We start from the raw sequence: 21,419 nt of genomic DNA on the forward strand, positions 1-21,419 counted from the left end.
CAGGCCCCCACTCAAGGCCGTGACTCTATACTATGCTTCTACATCTGCCGTCCTCGTCAGTCTACCCTGTGGCGGCAGTCACTCTAGCATTTGCTCCAGGTAGCCCATTTCGCAAGGCGCATTTTATTATAGCTTCACTCTATTGTAGCTTCACTAAGACCTTTCCCTCTGGATTTTTTTTAATACTTGGTAGCCTTCTCCACAAGTTGCCTCTCCCATGATTCGAACACAGCTGCTCAAATACCAAATATTACATACCTAACTAATGCGCCAAAAGCCCCTTCCATCGGCTTTGATGGAACACGTTAGACTAAACCCTTAATTCATTCTCATACCAAGCGGGGTCCCGAGGAGAAAGAAACATGAGGAGTTGAACCATTTGCATATAAGATTATGGGAAGTGGTAAATTTGTCCCCTTTTCTTCCCGGGGCCACTCCCTTCTTCCCAAGAAGTGAAGTACCCTTTTTAGTTTTTACACTAGAATTGGGTGACCCAAGGAAGAAAAGGAGGTGAATATATCATGTCCGTAAGATTATATGCAAATAAATTTTAAAGTATTCAACGTAGCCCTCACATTGCTGATGAAATAATAAATATGAAAAAAAAACATCCTATCGTGTGTAATAGTAACCAATTCGATCTCACACACCTCTGAGGAGAGAATAGTAGAAGAGATGGAGGAAGGTATAAATAAACAGATTTAATTGCATTTCATGGCCCGAAGGGCAGAACAGAACATGAAAGAATCAGAGTGAGGATTTCAGCATATAGCCTAGACCCTGTTCAGAGCTGCATATACATAGCATCTCCATCATTTTGTGCCTTGGATTATACTTACCATGGTAAACGAAAGGACTTCTTCAATTCTATATTTGCTCCTCTTTTCATTATATGAGATGGATTTTACCTGCTCATAATTAGCGCTGGAACGAGATAGAATAGGATCCAGTGTTTGGATCTTTAACAGCTTTGAAGTTATCAAAGCTCATCCCAAAGCGCCCCAACACTGAATTCCCCATCTCTTTCAGCTTCCCTGCAACGAGACAGGAAAAACCAAGTAGTTCAGCTTTGTTTTCTGAACGAGTTACAAAGAATCTTTAGGGACCAAAGATTAAGATGCATCTTATCTAGCTAGGGTGGCTTAAGCCAAAACGCAACAACATGATATGCTCAATTAAGTCATGCATGAGAAGAGGACGTCATGCTAGAATGTTTATAGACGATGCAACTTCCTCAAAATTTTAACAAGAGAAAAAGCTATGGAATACTAAGCACTAGCCATACATTCACCAGCAAGAAATGGGTTATGAATGAAAACTATAGAAGAAAAAGCACCAGATGACGACAGCACCGTGTCTCGTGTATCGAAAAGCAAACTCCACAGAAGTACAATTGCTCAGCCTACATTTCATTCAAATAAAAATTTGCTTTTTTTACTAGCAAGCTCGGTTATCTTTCAGTTTTAGAAGCTAAAAGCCCCTTGAGTAATTTTTACGGAGTAGATGACCATAGTGTTTTTGCATGTGGCTTTCAGCTTGTGCACCTGCTCCGGCTTCTGCTATTGAGTCTCAGTTCAGTTGGTTTGAGGCTATGGGTTTTCTCCAATGGTTTGAGATGTTTTGGTCGCTTGTTCCAGCAGAGATGTCATGAATATGAAGTTCTTGACTCTAGAGTTTAGACCAACTAGAATGCTGGTCGAATATTCTATCCATCATTATTATTGTTATTATTTTTCTGGGGCGCGGTGCGGGGGTTATGATTATTATGCCGTTTCAGGGTACATTTATGGATTTCCTGTTAAATCTTGGACAGAGTTCCCACTGCCAGAGAGTCTCTTGAGTTCCAGAAGAGAAGGGGGAGAATGGCCTAATTCGCAAAACAGATGTGGAGAAGATGTATGACCATGTGGATTATAGTTTCTTTACCTTCTAGGAGGATGGCGTATGGAGAGATGTTGAGAGGGTGGATCCCCAAACGTATTCCAAATTCGTTCTTTTCGACATTGGTGGCAAACCAGTAGGCTATTTTTCAAGCTCAAGCGGTCTAGGCAAAGAGACCCTCTTTCCCCTTTCTTATTTATTACTGTGGGTAAAGCCCTAAGTAAATAGGTGAGTTGCAGAAGGGGTTTAATTGAGGTAGTGTGGATTGGAAAAGAAGGTCAGGGGGGTCTTGGTTTCCTCTCCAGTCTCCACAATTTGTGGATGACACATTTTGCAAGAATTTGGAGGATCAGTAGGTAAATCTAAAGCTCGCTATTAGATAGTTTGAGGCGGCAGCAGGATTAAGAATTGACGTGAGGAAGAGCACAATGGCCAGTCTCAACATTCCAGGTAAAAGGGTCTTTCACTTGGAGTGGGAATCCCTTAAGGTTATGTGATCTCTAGTGGTGGAGAGGATGGAGAGTAGGGGTGGACATGGTTCAGTTCGGTTCGGTTTTGGGGTATACCCAGAACCGAACCATATATAATCGGTTCCCTGAAATTGGAACCAGAACCGAACCATATATGTTTGGAACCGAACCGAACCAGAACCATATATAATCGGTTCGGTTCGGTTCGGTTCTGGGTTTACCCAACCTTTACCAATTGTATATATTTTGCCTAATCGTATTTATAATCGGTTCGGTCATGTTTATATATGAACTACAAAGACTAACATGCACGAATTTGGAATAATCAGGCACAAATTTGCACAAATTTGCACAAATTTGGGCAATGCAAAAATTATATATGACCTACAAACATGCACAAATTGGAGTAATCAAGCACAAATTTGAGGGGTGAATTAAAATTTTAAAGGCAAAGCAACACGTTAAAGAGGGGTGAATTAAAAGGGGGTGGGGTGATTTTATCAAGCGATGAGGCATTGGGTTTTAAGGTGAGGGTCGGTTCTCGGTTCGGTTTTCGGTTCCGGGATTCCAAACCCAGAACCGAACCGAATTTCCATCGGTTCCAGGATATCAGAACCGGAACCGAACCATATAAATATGGAACCGAACCATATGTGCCGGTTCGGTTCGAACCGGAACCATGTCCACCCCTAATGGAGAGGAAACTTTCTGGGTGTTAGAAGAGATATTTAACTCTTGGAGGAAGAATAATATTGATAATATTATTTTCAGGACGCCTAAGAAAGCTTCCAAAAGATTGAGAAGCTTCAAAAGGATTTCCTATGGAGGGGAAAAGAGGAAGAGGAAGGGAATAAGAAAAAGCATTTGGTAAATCGTAAATGGGATATATGTAACCAACCCCCAAGAGGAAGTCCGTTAGAGTAAAAGTAACATTGCTCTTTGAAATAAGGCTCTTAGGGGGAAATGGTAATAAATATTTGGGGAGGAAAAAAAGAGGGTTTTCTGGAGGAGGGTGATAGCCGGGAAATATGGGGAGGGCAGGGGTAGCTGGGAGAGTAGGGAGTAGTAAAGTTTTAGGTGCATGTGGTCGGTTTGTCAATTTGAGAAAGAGTTCTTGCCAAGGGTTAGGGAAACGTGATGGGATCACGCTTTGATTAGACCATAATTACTAGAAGCGGGAACCAGGGACTGGTACGGGAAAAAAAGGATAGGGAAAGGGATGGGGATGGGCTCCTCGAAGAAGTTTCCCAAATACTTTTTCTTCTTTTTATTCAAATGAAGGCATACAACTGTTTAAATAGACTTTTCTTACACACCTCATAACACTCTTAAATACAAAACATAAAGTCCAAACAACTTCCTAGACTTAGACTACTCATTTCCTATGCTTGACTTATCATTTCCTAGACAAAGATATTTCCCACACACGTCAGTTTCAATCAGAGAAGCAGGATTCATACCTGGAGTTGGGGATTCGTGAATCCCCGAATCGCGAATCCGAACCGTGATTCGATTCGAATCCTCGATTCTGGGGAACCCCGATTCCTAATTTATGAAAACCCCGATTCCCACTTTATAGGAACCCCGATTCCCAGGCGATTCCTTGCGAATCCCAACTCCCCAGCGACTCTCAGCGAATCTCCGGCGATTCCCCGGCGAATCCCCGTCGACTCTCTGGCAAACCCACGATTCCCGCTTCCAACCATCCCAGGAGCCTTCGATTCCCGCTTTCGAATCCCGAATCGAATCCCGCTTTCGATTCCCGCCTTGGCAACCTTGGTTTCAATGCTCTTTCATTTTCCAGACACACCCTCTTAATAAACTAAACATTTCCAAGGCTTAGTCTTTTAGACTTACAAGACACCCATTTCCAAAACATTGACTCAAACTTATTTCTAGAAAGGACATTAATTTTCAACAATGATGCCATCCCGAGTCCCGACCAATTGCCCAACGTACAAAATCTCTATGTGCTCCTCCTTTGATTAGGGCATTTGCCACATCATTAGCCATCCTAGGTCCATGAAAGAAAGATACATCAACATCCATCTACATCCCAATGGCCTGTTATATCAAGAAGGCACACAGGTAACACTCTAGCTTCAACTTCATGTGAGTCAGCAATGTCAATGGGAACCAAATAAGCCAAAATTATATCCTCTAGCTACGGTCTCTAAATATACCACCAATATCTACCGAACCTAAACTTCTCAAAATACATCCATAAAATTTAGCTTTCATTATTTGAGGATGTGATATCCATCTTGACACCTCTTTTTTCTTCACAATCCTCCCCTCAATAATTGCCTCCCATTTCCAAAAAATCTCGAGTGATCACCACGCAAAACTCACTTCTTGCGATAACTCATTTAACAACCAAATCATCTTTCTACTAAAAGGCACACATTTGTCTTCAAACATACCCCACCAAATGGACCATGCCACCTCAAAAAGAGCCACATGCTGAAGCACTCTACCTTTAACCCCAAGATGATGAGATCTTCAACCCTCTATTAAATCGCCAAGCGATTAAAAGGAAAGAATCACACAACATCGCTTCTTATGATTCAAACCTCAATGCTTACTTTTCACTTCTTTTGAGTGACATTTTATTGTTACATGATTTTAAATTTCCCCAAAACGACCGAAATGTTTCCATTTTCATCCTCATCGAAACGAAATCTACATGATTTCCTTTCACGTCATTATTTCCCTGAAATTTTTACCGAAATCGACCAGAATGGTCGGAACGGGAAAAGAATGGAAAGATATTATTTGCATTTCATTTCATGTCATTAATGTAGAGAATGATATTTAGTAGGAAACATCATTGAATTGTATAACAAAGTAACTGTATCTTATGCATCGGATGTCATACCGGCATGGGACCAATAATACCTCGTAACTCTATGTGGAATTGATATAGAGTTGGGGTCCTTAGAGGGACTAGCCATTGTACTTTCTAATATTTCATTACATTGTACTTCTTTATTGACTTTACTGTTCTAGACATGCGAGGCAACACATGTCATCAGGTGTTCGACATGATTAAGCCATTATGGATGGTTTTGTTGCTTTTGTATGGTTTGTAAGTATGTATTTGTGATTATTCTAGCATTTCCGAAAGTTTCATCCTAAAATGCCATCGTTTGCATATATTTTTTAAAAGTTTAAAATTTTCATCATTTGCATATGTTTCCATACATTTCTGTGATTTCCACCGAAACCGAAATGTTAACATTTCCGTACCGACCAAAACTGAAACCGAAACCAAAATTTGAAACCTTGTTTGTTTCTATTCAAATAGCAACAGTACAATCAAAATTGGGCATGATTCCCTAAGGATGGTTGAATAACTTCATTTAGAATATGATAGTCCCATCGACAATAAAAATGGAACTCCTGACATGCTTTGTGTTCATCCAGACCAATCAACATGAAGAATAACCTGAAGGCTTTCACATCTAAGGAAAAATAGTCCTTAAACCGCTCATGAATCAGTATAATGTAGGGCTAGAATCTATTTAATGTGCCACCAACAAGATGAAAATTACAAATGAAATCGTGTCGGCTAGTAGAAAACAACTGCTGATCACTGCCTCAATGCACTCCTGCAAATCGCGCCAATGGCAATCTCTTCTTGACTTTTTTTTTCATATTATAAAGATGTTAAAAAAAAAAAAAATCATTGAGGTTAACAATCCACTACAAGGTTCCAGACTTCCAGCAACAAAACTATTCGAATTGCTTTGTTTATGACTTACCAATTTAGCAGAAACTTTCATTGTTCACAATTAAGAGGAAAATCATAATCAAATAAGAGATGGACAAGTCTTTTTATGCATATGGAAAACAAAAGGAAAATTTTCCACGAAGTTCAACAATAAAAGCAGCAATCGTATAAAAAAATGTCTGAGCATACCAATCATCTCCTCCTTCATCTTCTCTCGCTTTTCTGCTGCCAATGGCTCCAATCGATGTATGGTTCTTCTAGCTTGATCATTTGAAGAATCCAACCCTAAAATTCTTTTCATGTCTGTAGGTAAGAAGAAGTGTTCCAGGAAAACACAATTATTTCAGAAAGGACTCCTATCAGCATATGGAACTTATAACTGCACTAACCAAAAGATATGGTGGACAATGATATTTCAAATGAAAGTTAAGATAAAGGAAATACAGCAAAAGGGATAGCATAAATCAAATTATACCTGCGATAGCCTCTTCAAAGTGTTCAAGCTTTTCATGCGCCTCTCCTCTTCTGATCAGAGCTTTCAAATAGGGGGGATTCAATTCCAATGCTTTTGTGCATTCCTTGATTGTATCCTCATATCTTCCCTGAGAAATATCTAGTGCACTTAAACTTTACAAGCTCTACAGAGTAACTCAATAATGAAACCAAAAATATGGAGGCTAAACATGATTCATGCTCATGCGAACGCGTCTGACATGCAAGACGATCACAATGTTGAGATTGTTACCCATTCTTGGCAGTTCATATGCCCTACGCTGATACTCAAAATCCTGGGTGAGGATTATTAGGTCCTATGGTTCAACCTTCACTGTTGAGAGCTTTTGTATTTTCATTTATTACCATGAAGAGAATGAAAACCAATGTCATTAAAGTATTCACTCACTAAAAGAAAAGCAACCAATGAAGAGAAGTGAGAAGAACCAGGCCAACATGGAGGAAAATGAGAAAATCAATGCCATTAATCACTAAAAGAATACTAGAATAGCAACAAATGAAGAGAAATGAGAAGCACCAGCCCAACATGCTAAGTTACAACCGGATTTCAGATAAGCTGTGTGTAATTTGGGGCATGTACACTTCCCCACTCTCCGTTATATCAGTGTTTCTTCTTTTTTATGTTTCTTCAATTTCCATGATCGAACCAATATTATAAGACTCTTTCAGAGTGTAGGCTAACATTTTGAAACAAACAATCATGTTCTTTCCAATCAGGATATAAAAAAAAAAAATCATCACAATTAGTAAAATAAAGACAGAAATTTCCACACCACAAATGTTTATTTCACCTACTCAAAAAATAAATAAATAAAGTTTTTTCTGGGTATATCTTAGAAATAATGGCATACCAATTTTGAGAAGCATATCGCACGGTTTGCATGACATATAGAACGAATTTCTGAGGATGAAGGGACTTCAGGAGCAAACTGTAAAGCAAGTGCATACTGAGATAATGCATCTTCATACTGCCCAGCCCCAAACAGTTTATTGCCTTCAGCTTTTGCATCATTGGCTTGATTTAAAGCTCTCTGTGTCCATAGAGAACATAAGAAGATAGAATCAAAGATTTCTCTGTTACAAGTCCTAAATTCAAAATTCTTATAGCAACATAGATATGAACAAAGAAGCTGATTTTATCACCTAACATTTTTCATAGAGAACATAAGAAGATTTCTCTTTTATGTTCTCTGTGTCCATAGAGAACATAAGAAGATAGAATCAAAGGTTTCTCTGTTACAAGTCCTAAATTCAAAATTCTTATAGCAACATAGATATGAACTTAAGAAGCTGATTTTATCACCTAACATATTTCATTCGAGAAAAAAAAAAAAAAAACAACCTATTTTAGAGTTCCCACAGTTTCCATCTAAGAACAACTCAGAGAACATCACCAGTCAAAAAGGAAAAAAAGCATAGAACATGGGAGACGATAACCCCCAACACCCCCCCCCCCCCCCCCCCCCCCCCCCCCCCAATCCTTCTTAACTTGTTTTCGTGAGAATGGTTCTCTGCTTGAGGATAAATTCACCTCCTTTAATGTCTTTCTCGGCCTTTAAAACTTAACAAATAACGTTAGGAGAAGGAGGTGCGGTGGTTCCCATCTTCTATGCTTTTTTTCTTCTTATTTTTGACAGGTGATGTTCTCTGAGTTGTTCTTAGATGAAAACTGTCACTGACCCTAATCCTAGAGAGAAACTTCTACTACTACCCAAAGGTTCTATCAGAATCAATATCTCAAATAACCATTCCTCAAATCAGATAAAATTCTGTGCTTGTATTGACCATCTTGGTCGCCGTGGTGTTCTCCTTTCCTTTTCTTTAATAAAATTGATCCTCATTCAAAAAAAATATCAGATAAAATAACTTTCGAATTCAATTGGGTGAAATATATAATTTCATAAATACAATGCTTAATCAAGGAAGTAAGTTTTTATGATAATCAAGATCTCAAATTCAAATGCATGGAAATTAACAATGAAATTGCCAGACCTGTTTCAACTGATCATCAGTCAATACGTCTTCATATGAGTCCTCCTTTGGATGTTCACCATCGTCCCTCTCGCCTTCGCTGGCTGTTTCAAAACCTTCCCCATCTCTACCAGCTTCTTCTGTTAAAGACGAGGAATCCTCCGTAATTCTAGTATTCACATGATTTTGAATGGTCTCATCATCACTGGCGTTTGAAGCATGTTCAATGACCACCATTTTCCTTGTAACACTGAAATATGGCATTCGAAATGTTAGGGCAGGAAGAGAAGTGCTTATGAGAAAGATTACAAATATAAAAATTAAAAGTAAGATTTTCTGGATTTGATGTAATTATAGAGACTAGCTTTTAAATTTGCAGAGATTTAACATATTTGTAAATCATTTTCCAAAAAGTAGAGAAATTTTCCGAACGGGCTCGAGATTCGAGAGAAAAAAAAAAACCCGTACCTGGAATAGAAGGAAGAGAGAGTAGACCCAGAATTTATGGTGAAGATTAATAAGAAAGGCCTAAGAAGATTTTAAAAGTAGGGTTTTGTAGGAAAGAGGGCGAGAAATCTCGAACCAGAGAAGAGAGATCGATCTTAAGGGTAGTTTAGTCATCTTAAACCATAGTATTAGGGATGAGGTAAGGACAGTTAGGAACAGTGGTATTGAGTTCTATATGTCTCCTGACTTTATAGTTCCCATAGCTCTTTGATTTTTGGTTGGTTTGAAGCAAGAAGTTGGGAACTCATCCAACTAAGGCATCCAACAATTCAAATCCTAATATTCCCCACATTTTCTGCAAATTCTTATAAGGACCATCTGCCTAAGGCATTGAGTTTCCTATGCCTTCACCTTTTGCATCCTCCTGTCTCAAGTCTCAACATGTTATGAGATCCATAAGTTGAACTCTGCGTTTCGGTAAACTTCAAGTTAAAGATCTCCAACCTTCGAGGTGTTAAATTCGTGTGGCGGCATGGCATTATTGCAAGATTCGCAACTTTATATTAGTGATGTAGGACCACTTTATTGGTTTCTTAGCTCTTTATTTAATTAGCTTGAGAATCTCTCCTTACTTGTTAAAGATTAGATTGTCCTAGGAGTTTTAATAGGATAGGTATCTGATTTGATGTCTATAAATATGGGTATATGGTGTATATTGCAATCAGATCTGTCCTGGAATACCATTCAAAAAAAAAAAAAAAAAAGATCTCTCATGGAATAAAATTTCAGTTTTCCTCTTATTTCCTTGTGGATTCAAGGGTTTCTTTGAGAGAGAAAGTGATATCTCTTGTTTTTCCTAGGCGAGACGGTGATGTGCCTTTTCTGAATGCTTTTGCCGCATCAATTAGTGGCACACTTGTTATTCTATTGTTTAGGGTTTCGTATATAATGCCTCATGTAAGACTCTTCATTAGAATAGAACATGAATAGAACAAGCCCAGTGATTGGATTCCTTCTCTTCTCTCTCTTCTTCAAATTGAAATCAGTTTTCACATGGTATCAAAGCAAAGTTTATGTTTCCTCTCATCTCAACAGTTCTCTATTCTCCATTCTTTTCAATTCTGCATGTCCCTTCATGATCCACACACACACAAAATAAATAAAAGAAAGAAAAAATAATGAAAGAAAACAGTTCCTCCCATTGTGAAGTACATACCTCACAAATTCTATCGGTTGAGAATCATTTAATTCACAACACCCAATTTTCAATATAAAGCCCTGCTTTTGTCAATCCTCTATTTGTATTTCCTTCCATCCATCTATTTTGATGTTCTAATCTCAATATTGAAATCAGTTCCCCACCTCTTACAATTCCTATGGCAATTTCCATTTTCTTAATTTCTACCTCTTTTCCCATCCTTTCCCAACTTGTTACCATAAAACCTACCCATTATAATTTTCTCCTTTTTGAAAGAAATTCATTTGCCTCATAAGGGCTCATTCGATTCAATTGTACCACGTAATCCTTTAAAATGTGTTCTGAGTGAATTATTTCAGCTACATGGTTTCTTTCCTTTGAATCAAAATCAGGGTGGCCCAGTGCACAAGGCTCTCGCCATTGCGGGGTCTGGGAAGGGCTAGATGTACGCAGGCTTACCCCTGCTTTGCAGAGAGGCTGTTTCCGTGACTCGAACCCGTGACGGATAAAGCAGATAATAAGGAACCCATTTGGGAGAATAACTTGGAACACGAATGTTGGCACACTAAGTATCGACTGATTATCACTTGGGTTAGTTCTATCCATTCTCCAAATGTGCTTGCATAGTTTCTCGACATTACTTCGAGAAGAGATCTCTGGAAGGCTCTTGAGGATTCCTATTCACAACAGTATGAAGCACAAATCCTACAAGTCGGGGCTGAATCCAAAATTGTTGCAAGGGTACTCAATCTGCGAATGACTTTCTGCTCAAGATGAAGAATTTAATCTATCAGTTTGCTTCCATCAACCTATAGATGAATTTGATATAAAGTTTGTTACATATCTACTGATTGAATATAAGAGTTTTCACGACATTCACTCTCACACGGAAGGAGTTCCCTACCTTCACTGAGCTACGTATCCTATTGTTGTAATATGACAGTCTCACGACATCTACGTCTTCGTCTCCTAAGCATTGGGCGAATAATTTTGAGGTTCTATATTCAATTAGAGGGTTGCCTAACCGAGGTTGTGGACATGTACATGACCAAGGCAGAGGAAGAGGATGAGGTGGACAAACAGTTTTAACCACAAGGGCTTCATCACCTCAGCCTAGAACCCATACACACTTTGACATATTCAAGGAAGGGCTCACCGTGGTAATCTATCTACACCATCCCCATGGCCTTTTCTCATGCAGTTTGTGGGCCCCACCGTGGAGTCGAGGATCTGTTCAGTCGTACCATATTACATCACCATCATCCATGGGATGTCAGATTTGCGGTTGCACCAACTTCACAATCGCTATATGCTATTATCGATATGGTTCAGAGTATCAGCAGACCCCACCAATAAGTCTCATTCATCATATGTGATATCCCACTCTCATCTCTATCAAAAGCTTCTTGAGTTATAGATACAAATGCTACACATCAGCTATCTGATTATTCAAAATCTCGCACGAGGGATGATTTGTACGTAAACTCAAAAAGGCAATTTATGGACTAAAGCAAGCATCACAGGTATGGTTTGATAGGTAAAAGACATGGTTATTAAAAAAATGATAATTCCTTATTTGTAAGGTACACTTGGTCAATATGACATGCATTTTAATTTATCTTGATGATATTATTCTCATTGGGATTAATATGTGAAATCTAAAGACCATGTAGAGGGAATTGGAAGAAGATTTTGACACAGAAGGCATTTAGGGAGTTGCATAGTATGGTAGGTGCTTTATAACATCTCAACTTCACTAGACATTATATTAGTATTGCTGATGCCGTAAATCAGGTTTATCAGTATATGCATGATCCTCAAGAGGAACATCAGAACATCTACATGCAACCAAGAAAATTTTAGAGGAGATGTCAAGATACCAGTGCCCCGGGCCATTAAAAAAAAGATACTAGTGCCCCAGTTTCAGGACATTCAAATGCTGATTGGGTAGTAGATAACTAGATACAGAAACCAGATGGTCTGTCACTGGACATTGTGCTATGGTGAATGAGTTCTGAGTTCCTGGTCTAGTGCAAGAGTTCCTTCCATTATTGCTTTCCATGGATTTATCATCTACTTCAGAAATTTCTCCTCATGACTGATGCATTCACTCTTCACTGTGACAATCAGAGTGCGATGTCACATTATCTAGTCTTCCATTCGAGAAACAAACACATTAATCTAGATTGTCATTTCATTCGTGTGAAGGTGGAGAACGATGAGGTTAACCCAGTGAATGTTTCTAGCAAGGTTTCAACTGTAGATTTCTGTGTCAATTTCAGTCCCCAAGGAAGTAAAAACATGTCAGTTTGGAAATACTGTAAAATCATAGAAGTCCATGCAAATGATGGGATTTTAAGATTAAATTTCAGTAAGTACTAGAATAAACACACTTAGAAACTATCACATAAGCAAGACAACCATCTATTATGGTTTAAAAAGATCCAACACCTACTCACATGATTTGTCACACGTGTATGGAATCGTAAGGTTCATTATAACACAACTATATGCCTCCAATAAATTCAAAATATAGGGAAAAAATCGCTTTATTCATTAATTCCTTAAAAGGGTACATGAAGGAATATAACATAATGGAAGAGCATTAAGTACTGCAGATCGATACAAAGAAGTACAATATAATGACCGCAGATCCGTGAGGACCAGAACTCTATATCAAAATATAGGATACAGTGGAGTACAGTATAAGGACAAATATAGCCATTAACGAACAAGCAATACTTCAACCACGACAACTTTTTGTAACTGATTGAAGATACTCTTCGACCTGCTTCTTTAGCACGTTCATATAATCTTCAAGATCATTCTCTTGATGGATAATTCTTTCTTTATAATCTCACATGGAATATGGGCCTTCAATCTTGGCCTATCCTAGCCAATCACATCAACACAATTCTGCAGTTATGTGATGTGTTCTCTTCCTTCTCCTTTGCATTTTCCCACTTACCATTGAGTTTCTTTTTGTCCTCTGTATCAGTATGTCGTGTGTTCTCCTTCCTAGGCTGTCCCTACATGTCAACCTTGGCTGTAGTTGCCACTTACTTCCTCCAAGGCTCCAACTTGCCTTCTCCATCATTCCAATAATTTTTTTGACGAATCTATAATCCATATAACATAAAAAAACTAACTTTTTTAAGAGAGCAGTGATAAATTCACCCCTTGTTTTTCAAAATGGACTGTACAGCCCACACCATAGGATGATCCAACCCGTCCATTTGATGGGCCACAATGTAAATAGGTTGTGCCCCAAAAATCATTTCCATAAGATGATCATGGCCGTCCAATCTATAGAGGTTTGATTATATGGAGTTTTTCTATATATCGGAGGGCTGGGATCATCCTATGGAAATGATTTTTGGGGCAAAACCTATTTAATTTGTGGCCCATCAAATGGAAGGTTTGGATCATCCTATGGTGTAGGCTGTACAGTCCATTTTGAAAAATAGGGGTGAATATTGTAATAGAAGGGGGTGAATTTATCACCGCCCTTTTAAGAAGAGAGAATAATGAAAAGGAGAAATAATATCCACACTCAGTTTTGATAATGGCGCTCCACACGTTATCGACCATTTTTTTGAATGGCACTCTCAACCATGGTCAATTTCGGTATGCGTTTCGGCCCTCATTGAAACTGAAATTTCAGCCGAAATCCGGTAATTAAAAAAAGTCTTATTTTATTCGTTTTGAAATTTCGGCAAAAAAAAAGAAGGTTATTCGTTAAGCATTGAACCATCCTCACTGGGGCGGGGGAGATGATAATATCATGTCCCATTAGAAAAGTGTAAAATAAAGATTAAAGTGGCATTATTGGACCAAGGAAGTGGTGTCCGTTGTCAAATGGCGGTGGGTACTGCAGGTACAATAGTGTTTCCAGCGATCCTTTCAAATGATGATGTCTCTTGCAATTTTTTAGAGAACTAATCTCTTATCTTACCATTCAAAATAAAAAATCCTCTAATCTTTTTACTCGATCAAATTTAAAGAGAGCATTTGAAAGATAGCCTGTTTTAGATAGGGTAAGACTCTTCCCCCATTGCATCACGTGTCAAACAGCACATGAATACAATAGGGCAGTGATAAATTGACCCCCATATATCTTAAATCGATCCCTTTTTAATGTAAAACGTTAGGGCATTGAATAAAGTTGCCACCTGCCGTTAAATGCCATACAGGTGGACAACTCACATAAAATAAATCCCATTTTACGTTGAAGGGTTGATTTAAGATATACGGGGGTCGATTTATCACTCCTCATAAAAAATGACAAAATACCTCCACTTTTGAACTTTGGAGGCATGCCAACAGAAAAGTGTATATTTGAGAGGAGGATCGCTAACCTTTGCAAAAACCAGCCACAAGGTGCTCATCGAGGAGCATTGGTTATTCCTTAATACATTTTAACCTTTTCTGTTCATTAAAGACTTTTATTTTGAGTTCCTCTTTAAATGCCCCAACCAAAATTCGTAGTTATTTTGGGAGAGATAGTGGTGTGGGAAACAAGGCAACTTCCCAACAATCTCCAACTTATGTACTCTGTACCCTTAAGAAACTCTGCACTTTGGATCTAAGGGACCACCCTTAAGGCTGGTTTTTGTAAGGGTGCCCTTGAGATAATGTTTCATCATACCTAACAGATATGACTCTAGTGAATTTGTGCTTGTGGAGACTCTTTTGGCTAACTTATCATTAACTACAGTTGCAGTGAAGTATCTATGCTAAAATTTCCTACTCTTATTTTTCTAATATAATGACAAGCATATCCATAGTTCCATATTTCAATCAACTTTTGGCTGAAAGTTTGAGAACATAAACATGTCTTCATATCCTTTTAAGACTTGGAATGAGGATTCAGAGGCTTGTGTTCGAGGCTCTCCAAGGAATAAAACTAAAAATACAGATTAATCTTCAAAATAATAATGAAAGGTGCTTAAACAATAAGAAGACACACTTATGTCAAGGTTGACCTGAACAACCCTCTTAAGATTGCCCTCTGTACTTAAATGTTGAGTATACAAGTGTATTGTATAACTCTAGTATGTTCTAATATACACTAGTAGGTAATGGACCAGGTGTAGGGGCCCATATGGGCTGGAGCCCACTAACCTCATAATCCCTTCAATATTTATAGCTTGCTATAAATAGGGGCTGGGGGCAGCGAATAATGGTATTCCAAACTTGATACCATGGGGCATGGGCGATATGCTTCAAGCACAATTTCTAACTTTGCTTGACTTCTAACTGGGAAACCCCACTGCCTCAACATTAAATAGGGTATGTCAGTCATTTCATCAAAGATCTAGGGGCATTTATGTTATTTCAAATGATCATTAAAGAGAAGTTGGATAAGTAGGATGATAGTGAGGGCTGTTAGGAAAAATCCCTGACGGGCGTGTCTTCCTAGCAGCTCTCAAAATCTAGTCATATCCTATTTGAGAACCCCTAAATTCTGGTGCGTCCACCATGTCAATTTGTCTTATTAGAGAACAGGACAAATTTACATAGGTGGAACTGGAATACTGGCTCCCGTATTTTATTTCGGAGTGTTTTTCCAAAAATCTTGGCTTTTAAGTCTCGAACATCGTCATCCTGTCTGGAATTGTAAGGCAAGAAGAAGTTCCTCAAATCAGACACGGTCTATCTAATGGGCCCCACCGTGCACTCTCTGCCCCAACAAAAGCTCTCTTTCTTTTTCTTCCTTTCCCATCACACCCGCTAAAGAACAAAGGAAAAAGAAAGAAAAGCAGAGAGAAATCCTCTAAAAATTCCTCTCCCACCATCGATTAAATTAACGACACCGTTAAATCAAACGGCAAAACTGTTGTTAACGATTCCGTAAACGGCTATAAACTCAACCAAAAAGACATCTCACCTGCTACACCCCTCTTAATCCTAGTTCAACACGCTAAACCAGTAGCACATTAATCACGCTTAGCGCGTGAAAAGATAGCTAAACTCTCCTCCGCCCAATCAGAGAAAGACACGTTGCATCTCCATTCCGTAAGAATAACGGCGTTAACAACAGCTTACGAATTGGAACCCCTCTAACATGCGCCTAAGATTCAAGCTGACGCATCCAAACGATCTAACTCGTCTTTTTTAAGCACAGGATACTACCAGGCGCATGTTAGTGAGGACAGGGAAACGGAACATGTAGACATTGTTTTAGCGCCTTAGTTTGATGCCCTAACCTAGGGTTAGTTTACCGCTAGATTTAGCTGGAGTTCCGATAATTTAACCCTAGTTGACAAGCGCTTTCTCGCTCGTCTTTGCTAAAGAGAAGAAAGCCAACAGACTGATATTACCTCACCGGAAAATCTTACGCCGTTGACCGAGATGATGGATGTTATCGTTTTTCCGCAACTATTGGAAAGCTGAACCTGCCGTGATATTCTCCCTTCCGATCGGCAATATTTTCACCGGCGATCGTCCGGTATGAACACCGATCAGAAAGATCCACAACCAGATCTCGCCATGGTCTGCATTCCTGCCAAGCAAGAATCGCATGGAAATCATATTCGATCAGAGTTCCCGATGGTTTCTACTCCGATCGAGGCCAGACCTTTGCAGTCTCTCCCTCCTCCAAGCTCGAAAACTGTGGAGAATTGCGGGGAAGGAGAGGAAGAAAAGAAACATGAGAAAGAGCACAAGAGGAGATCTAAGAACTGGACTAGGATCGAGACGTTGAAGCTGATAAGGATTCGATCGGAAATGGAGCCGAGGTTTTCACGAAGCGGCCGGAAGTCAGAGCTCTGGGACGAGATTTCAGAGGCGTTGAGAAAGGAAGGGATGAGCAGAGATGCTCAGCAGTGTAGAGATAAGTGGGAGAAACTGACAGCTGGTTATAAGGAGGTTCGAGAGGGCGTTCGAGAGAAAGAAGACTATCCTTTCTACGAAGATCTCGATGCTCTGCTTTCTGGAAAAGCTCAGAGGAAAGAAGCTCAACGGATCGAGTTGCAGAAGGAGAATGAGGCGTATGAGCGATCGGACGGTGAGGAGACTGAAGATGCGTCTAATTTTCCGGCGAGAAAGCGGCGGAGATTTGTAAATTGCAGCGGCGGAGGGAGTTGCAGTGAAGAGATGATGGAGACATTGAAGGAGCTTCTAGAGAGCCTGATGACGAGGCAACACCGTTTCTTTGTAGATCTGCTCGAATCGATTGAGCGGAGAGAGAAGATTAGAGAGAAGAACAGGCAAGAGAGAGAGGAAAAATGGCGGGAAGAGGATCGAGCGCAGAGGGTTCTATTTCAGAACGCGATGATCCTCCTAACGAAGAAGCTCGTCAACGATGGCGGAAATACGTCGGAAGTGGCCGGTGGAGGATCGGCTCCGGCGCCGGAGAAGGAAGTTCCGGTAGTAGGTATAGGTGGAGGATTGAAGAAAAGGTCGAAGAATTGGAAGAGGACGGAGGTTTTGTTGCTGATAAAGCTGAGGACGGAGATGGAAGAAAGGTTTGCGAAATCGACGAGGAGAGCGGGGTTGTGGGATGAGGTTGCGGAGCTATTGTGCGCCGAGGGGGTGAAGAGGGATGGAAAGCAGTGCCGGGAGAAATGGGATAAGCTTATGGCTGAGTTCAAAGACGTATCGGACGGGAAGAGAGACAGTGGGGATAGCCCTTACTTTGCTGATCTTCTCGCTCGTGGATCCTCGTCCTTGGACAATCCAACGGCTGTGATTGAATAGAGAGTGGGGGTTTTGGAGGACTACTATTCACTTCACCTTTCTTGTGCACATATATATATATATATTATTATAGAATAGAATTATATTAAATTAAAAAAGAAAAAACAAGTTTGTGTATATAACCCGTCCGAAACCTTTCTAGTTGGATGATTTTGTCAGAGATGAACCTTTTTCTTTAGGTATAAAGTGGTGCGAATTATCCTACAGGGGGCGCGAATTTATCATCCCCTTTTCTTTATTGGGGTAGAGTACTTCTCTGTTTTGAACTGTCAACGGTTGTCGTTGTCTACTTGCGGAACCGGGACCTATTTTGCTGATCCCAGCCAAACACTAGAATCAACCAAAAATGAATGAAATACCGATTCTTGTTTCTAATTCCCGCAATCCAAACGCGCCCTCTCTCTCTCACTCTCGAATTACCTGGGAGAATACTATACTCGTGCTTGGTTGGGCGGCCCAACAGATGGACGGTTTGGATCATTGCGTGAAGTCCAGTGTTTTTTAGAAACTAAAGAGGGGCCCACTTATTAGTATGATCCAAACCGTTCATTTGATGAGCCACATCGTAATTAGGCTACATCCAGTAAATCATCTTCATTTCTAATTCCCGCAGGGGCGTATAGAGCTTTGGTAATTAAGAATCAATAATTAAATTCAATAAGCTCAAGAATGGTGGTGATTGTTATGTTCTTGAATAAGTTAATAATAGGATGCAAGAAAAGATTAAAAGCAAGAGGAGAAGATGTTGGATAGTCTCAGATAGGAGGGAAGGTGGATTTTTGGTTAAAGTTGGGAAAGGGTTTGATGGGCTATTAGATGGTGAGTTGGTGAAAGAATGGGTGATTTATGGACATTGGATGTTTAGGATCGGTTGAAGGAAGATGGGGATAGTGGGCTGGGAATTATTGGATTAAATTCTGGGTAAACAAGAAGGTGGCGGAAGTCTAGGCTAAAGCAAAGACTGATTTGAGATAAGACAAAAACAAGGCTTGAAGATGGGCTAAAGATGGGATTGAAGAAGGGCTGAAGTAATAGGTAATGGGGATTTAATTTCTATAGGCTGAAGTGGAAGATAATGACAGAATAAAGGAAGCAGGTTAGGTTGATGGAGATGAGAGGAATTGGATGCAAGCAGCAGGTGGCTTGTTCTTGAACGGCAAAACGAGCAGCAGATGGCTCCTTCAGGCGACTCTCCGACAAAGCAAAGGCAACTCAAATTTTTATTTCAATAAAAGATGATCTAAAAAGATTACAATGCATTCCTATCTATAGATTCTCCTAGATCTTTCCTATTCTAACAAAGACTCTTTAAAATCTAAAACTCTAATCCTTATCTTTCTCCAACGTCCAAGACTCCTACTTCTACTCAAACTAGGGTGCTAAAACAAGAAAACAATTCCAAAAGAAACTCTCGTCCAACTTAATCCCCTAAAAGTTAGGTAAATCCAATCTTTACCCTAAAATCTCTCAAAACTCCTAAAAGTACTCTACTTTTGGGCGTATAACTTTTGTCAAATTTGTCCAAAAAAATTCCAAAGAATGAAAATAAAAACTCAATTAACTCTCTAGCCAAAGTGGGTAATTGATCTAGCGATCGTGCGATATCTTCCAATCTGACCGTTGATCAAGATTCTAATGATCTTGACCGTTGATCTCGTGATAGTGCGAGATGCACATGCATCACATCACTAGTAAGATAAATGATGGTCAAATCTATCATCTGGAATAGTGTTAAAATCTCTGAATTTTTTCGGCATTAAAATCCCACCCAAATGGATATGTTTCATCGAATGGTGGGAAGCCAAGTTTAATGGACTGATGATATGTGGTTAGTCGAGGTGGTCCATCAATTTCGTTGGAATTTGGGTGAACTTCATGGACGGATGTCGCTAATCGAGCAAATCTCCTGAGAATTTCACCGAATTGCTCTCGTAGTTAGACTATGTCTTGTGGCAATTCTATGTTGGTGGACATTGTGCCGGCTCTGATACCAAATAATATGATCCCGAGGAATCATATTGTAGAAAAAAAATTAAAAAGAGAAATAGATGAGAAGCTAGCAAAATTGAGGGGCTAGGACCTCTTTAATGGATTAAGTATGGTAATGGGTTAATAATATGTGTGGGCCTGTTGTAAGCCCAATAAGGTTAGTGAGCCTAATTGAGGAACAAGAGTCCGTAACGGGTGGACTCGAGAATTTCCTTTTAGTTATTATACATACGGGATTGGTCCCTGCTCTCACACATAAGGTTGTTATTTCTCCCCATTGGAACACACATAAGGAAGTGGAGGCCATTGTTCTCCATTGCAAAGGATCCCAATCATACCAGGATCATGAAATCTTTGCTGTCAAAAGATCAAAAGCCATGAACGAAGGTATTTATGCCTGATCTATTCTTGCGTTTAATACCAAATGTTACGACCTGATTTGGGCCGCAACGGAATTGGTCTTTTTGGAGGGAAGATCAGCCTGTTGATCCACTTCAAGGGAAGGATAATCATCTTTTGTGCTAAAAGACACAATATCTAAGATAATTTATTCATTAATGTCTAAAAGAATGCTTACATGTTATTTATAAGGTGTTTGCTAGGGACCATCACAGAAGGCATTTCACGGATGGTCTGTTGCATGAGAGAGCGACCACATTGGCTCACTTTTCAACAGATTGTCTTTATCCGTGATGTGGCTGCTCTCTCATGCAAATTCTTATTTATAAATAGAAAACCCACTTATCACTTCCTCTAAAACTCCTACACTAGCTAACCTAGATAACCATAATCTCTAAGACTCTTATCCATACCAACAACTAGAGAGATAATTCCACAAAATATAAACTGATTTATTCTACCAAAGTGGGACCCATCTAAACATGAGAAAGAGCACAAGAGGAGATCTAAGAACTGGACTAGGATCAACCATGAGAAAGAGCACAAGAGCACATATATAGTCCCATTAGTTGATTTGGTGGAAATGTCTGGGTACTCATGTGACTCTAAATCAACCAACTTTCTCAACTCAACTCAACTCAAGTAAGCCTTTGTTCCAAACTAGTTGGGGTAGGCTAATGAATCCTTTAGAAAATTTTCATAAAAAAGGTGAAAGAACTATCCGGCTCGAATTGATTAAGTCTAATCCTGACACTAGTTGGGTTTGTTTACATGGACCATTTTCTTCGATTCTAAATCAAACAACTTTGCTCCCCAATAATTTTAGCCTTGGTTCTAGCAAACTTATTGTTTGAAAATTGGAATGAGGCGTAAATGATAAAATCTCGAGCATAATAGTGATATTTTTGTAATGATCCTTCTTTTAATTTCATTATAAGTTTGTTGACCTATTGGAATGACTTGTAATATTTTTCATTGATCCTTTTTGAATTTCATTTTAAGTTTGTTGATCTGTTGGAATGACTCGATTTCATTGGCAATGTCATTATTGTTAGAAATTGGTGATTATTTACGTGATTCCGCGCATTCGAAAATCTAAAAGACGAAACTTTTTGAA

General features: G+C 39.3%; 2 protein-coding genes across 2 annotated transcripts; one reads left to right on the forward strand and one right to left on the reverse strand.

Annotated features, from left to right (window-relative positions):
* Nucleotides 1-688: 688 nt before the first annotated feature.
* LOC143850825 (uncharacterized) lies at nucleotides 689-9,230 on the reverse strand. Its single transcript, XM_077360087.1, has 6 exons — nucleotides 9,037-9,230; nucleotides 8,590-8,818; nucleotides 7,449-7,628; nucleotides 6,560-6,686; nucleotides 6,274-6,387; nucleotides 689-1,034 (listed from the first exon to the last, which is right to left on the reverse strand). Exons 2-6 carry the CDS (start codon nucleotides 8,803-8,805, stop codon nucleotides 919-921), a joined length of 753 nt encoding a protein of 250 aa, XP_077216202.1. The 5' UTR covers nucleotides 8,806-8,818; nucleotides 9,037-9,230; the 3' UTR covers nucleotides 689-918.
* A 7,058-nt stretch (nucleotides 9,231-16,288) lies between these two features.
* LOC143851536 (uncharacterized) lies at nucleotides 16,289-18,150 on the forward strand. The gene has a single exon (XM_077361002.1). The coding sequence runs from the start codon at nucleotides 16,667-16,669 to the stop codon at nucleotides 17,912-17,914; it is 1,248 nt and encodes a 415-aa protein (XP_077217117.1). The 5' UTR covers nucleotides 16,289-16,666; the 3' UTR covers nucleotides 17,915-18,150.
* Nucleotides 18,151-21,419: the final 3,269 nt, after the last annotated feature.

Source organism: Tasmannia lanceolata, unplaced genomic scaffold (genome assembly GCF_043159265.1).
Source record: "Tasmannia lanceolata isolate RefF3 unplaced genomic scaffold, GAP_Taslan_0.1 ptg000018l, whole genome shotgun sequence".
Lineage (NCBI taxonomy): Eukaryota > Viridiplantae > Streptophyta > Magnoliopsida > Canellales > Winteraceae > Tasmannia > Tasmannia lanceolata.

What these genes read in the sequence shown, in the direction of transcription:
- LOC143850825 (XM_077360087.1), bottom strand. Translation starts at nt 8,805, where the DNA reads ATGGTGGTCATTGAACATGCTTCAAACGCCAGTGATGATGAGACCATT. An exon ending in CGATATGCTTCTCAAAATTG is followed by an intron (nt 6,687 to 7,448) that starts GTATGCCATTAT and finishes GATATTTCTCAG; the next exon opens with GGAAGATATGAGGATACAAT. An exon ending in GATGAAGGAGGAGATGATTG is followed by an intron (nt 1,035 to 6,273) that starts GTATGCTCAGAC and finishes GTCTCGTTGCAG; the next exon opens with GGAAGCTGAAAGAGATGGGG.
- LOC143851536 (XM_077361002.1), top strand. Translation starts at nt 16,667, where the DNA reads ATGAACACCGATCAGAAAGATCCACAACCAGATCTCGCCATGGTCTGC.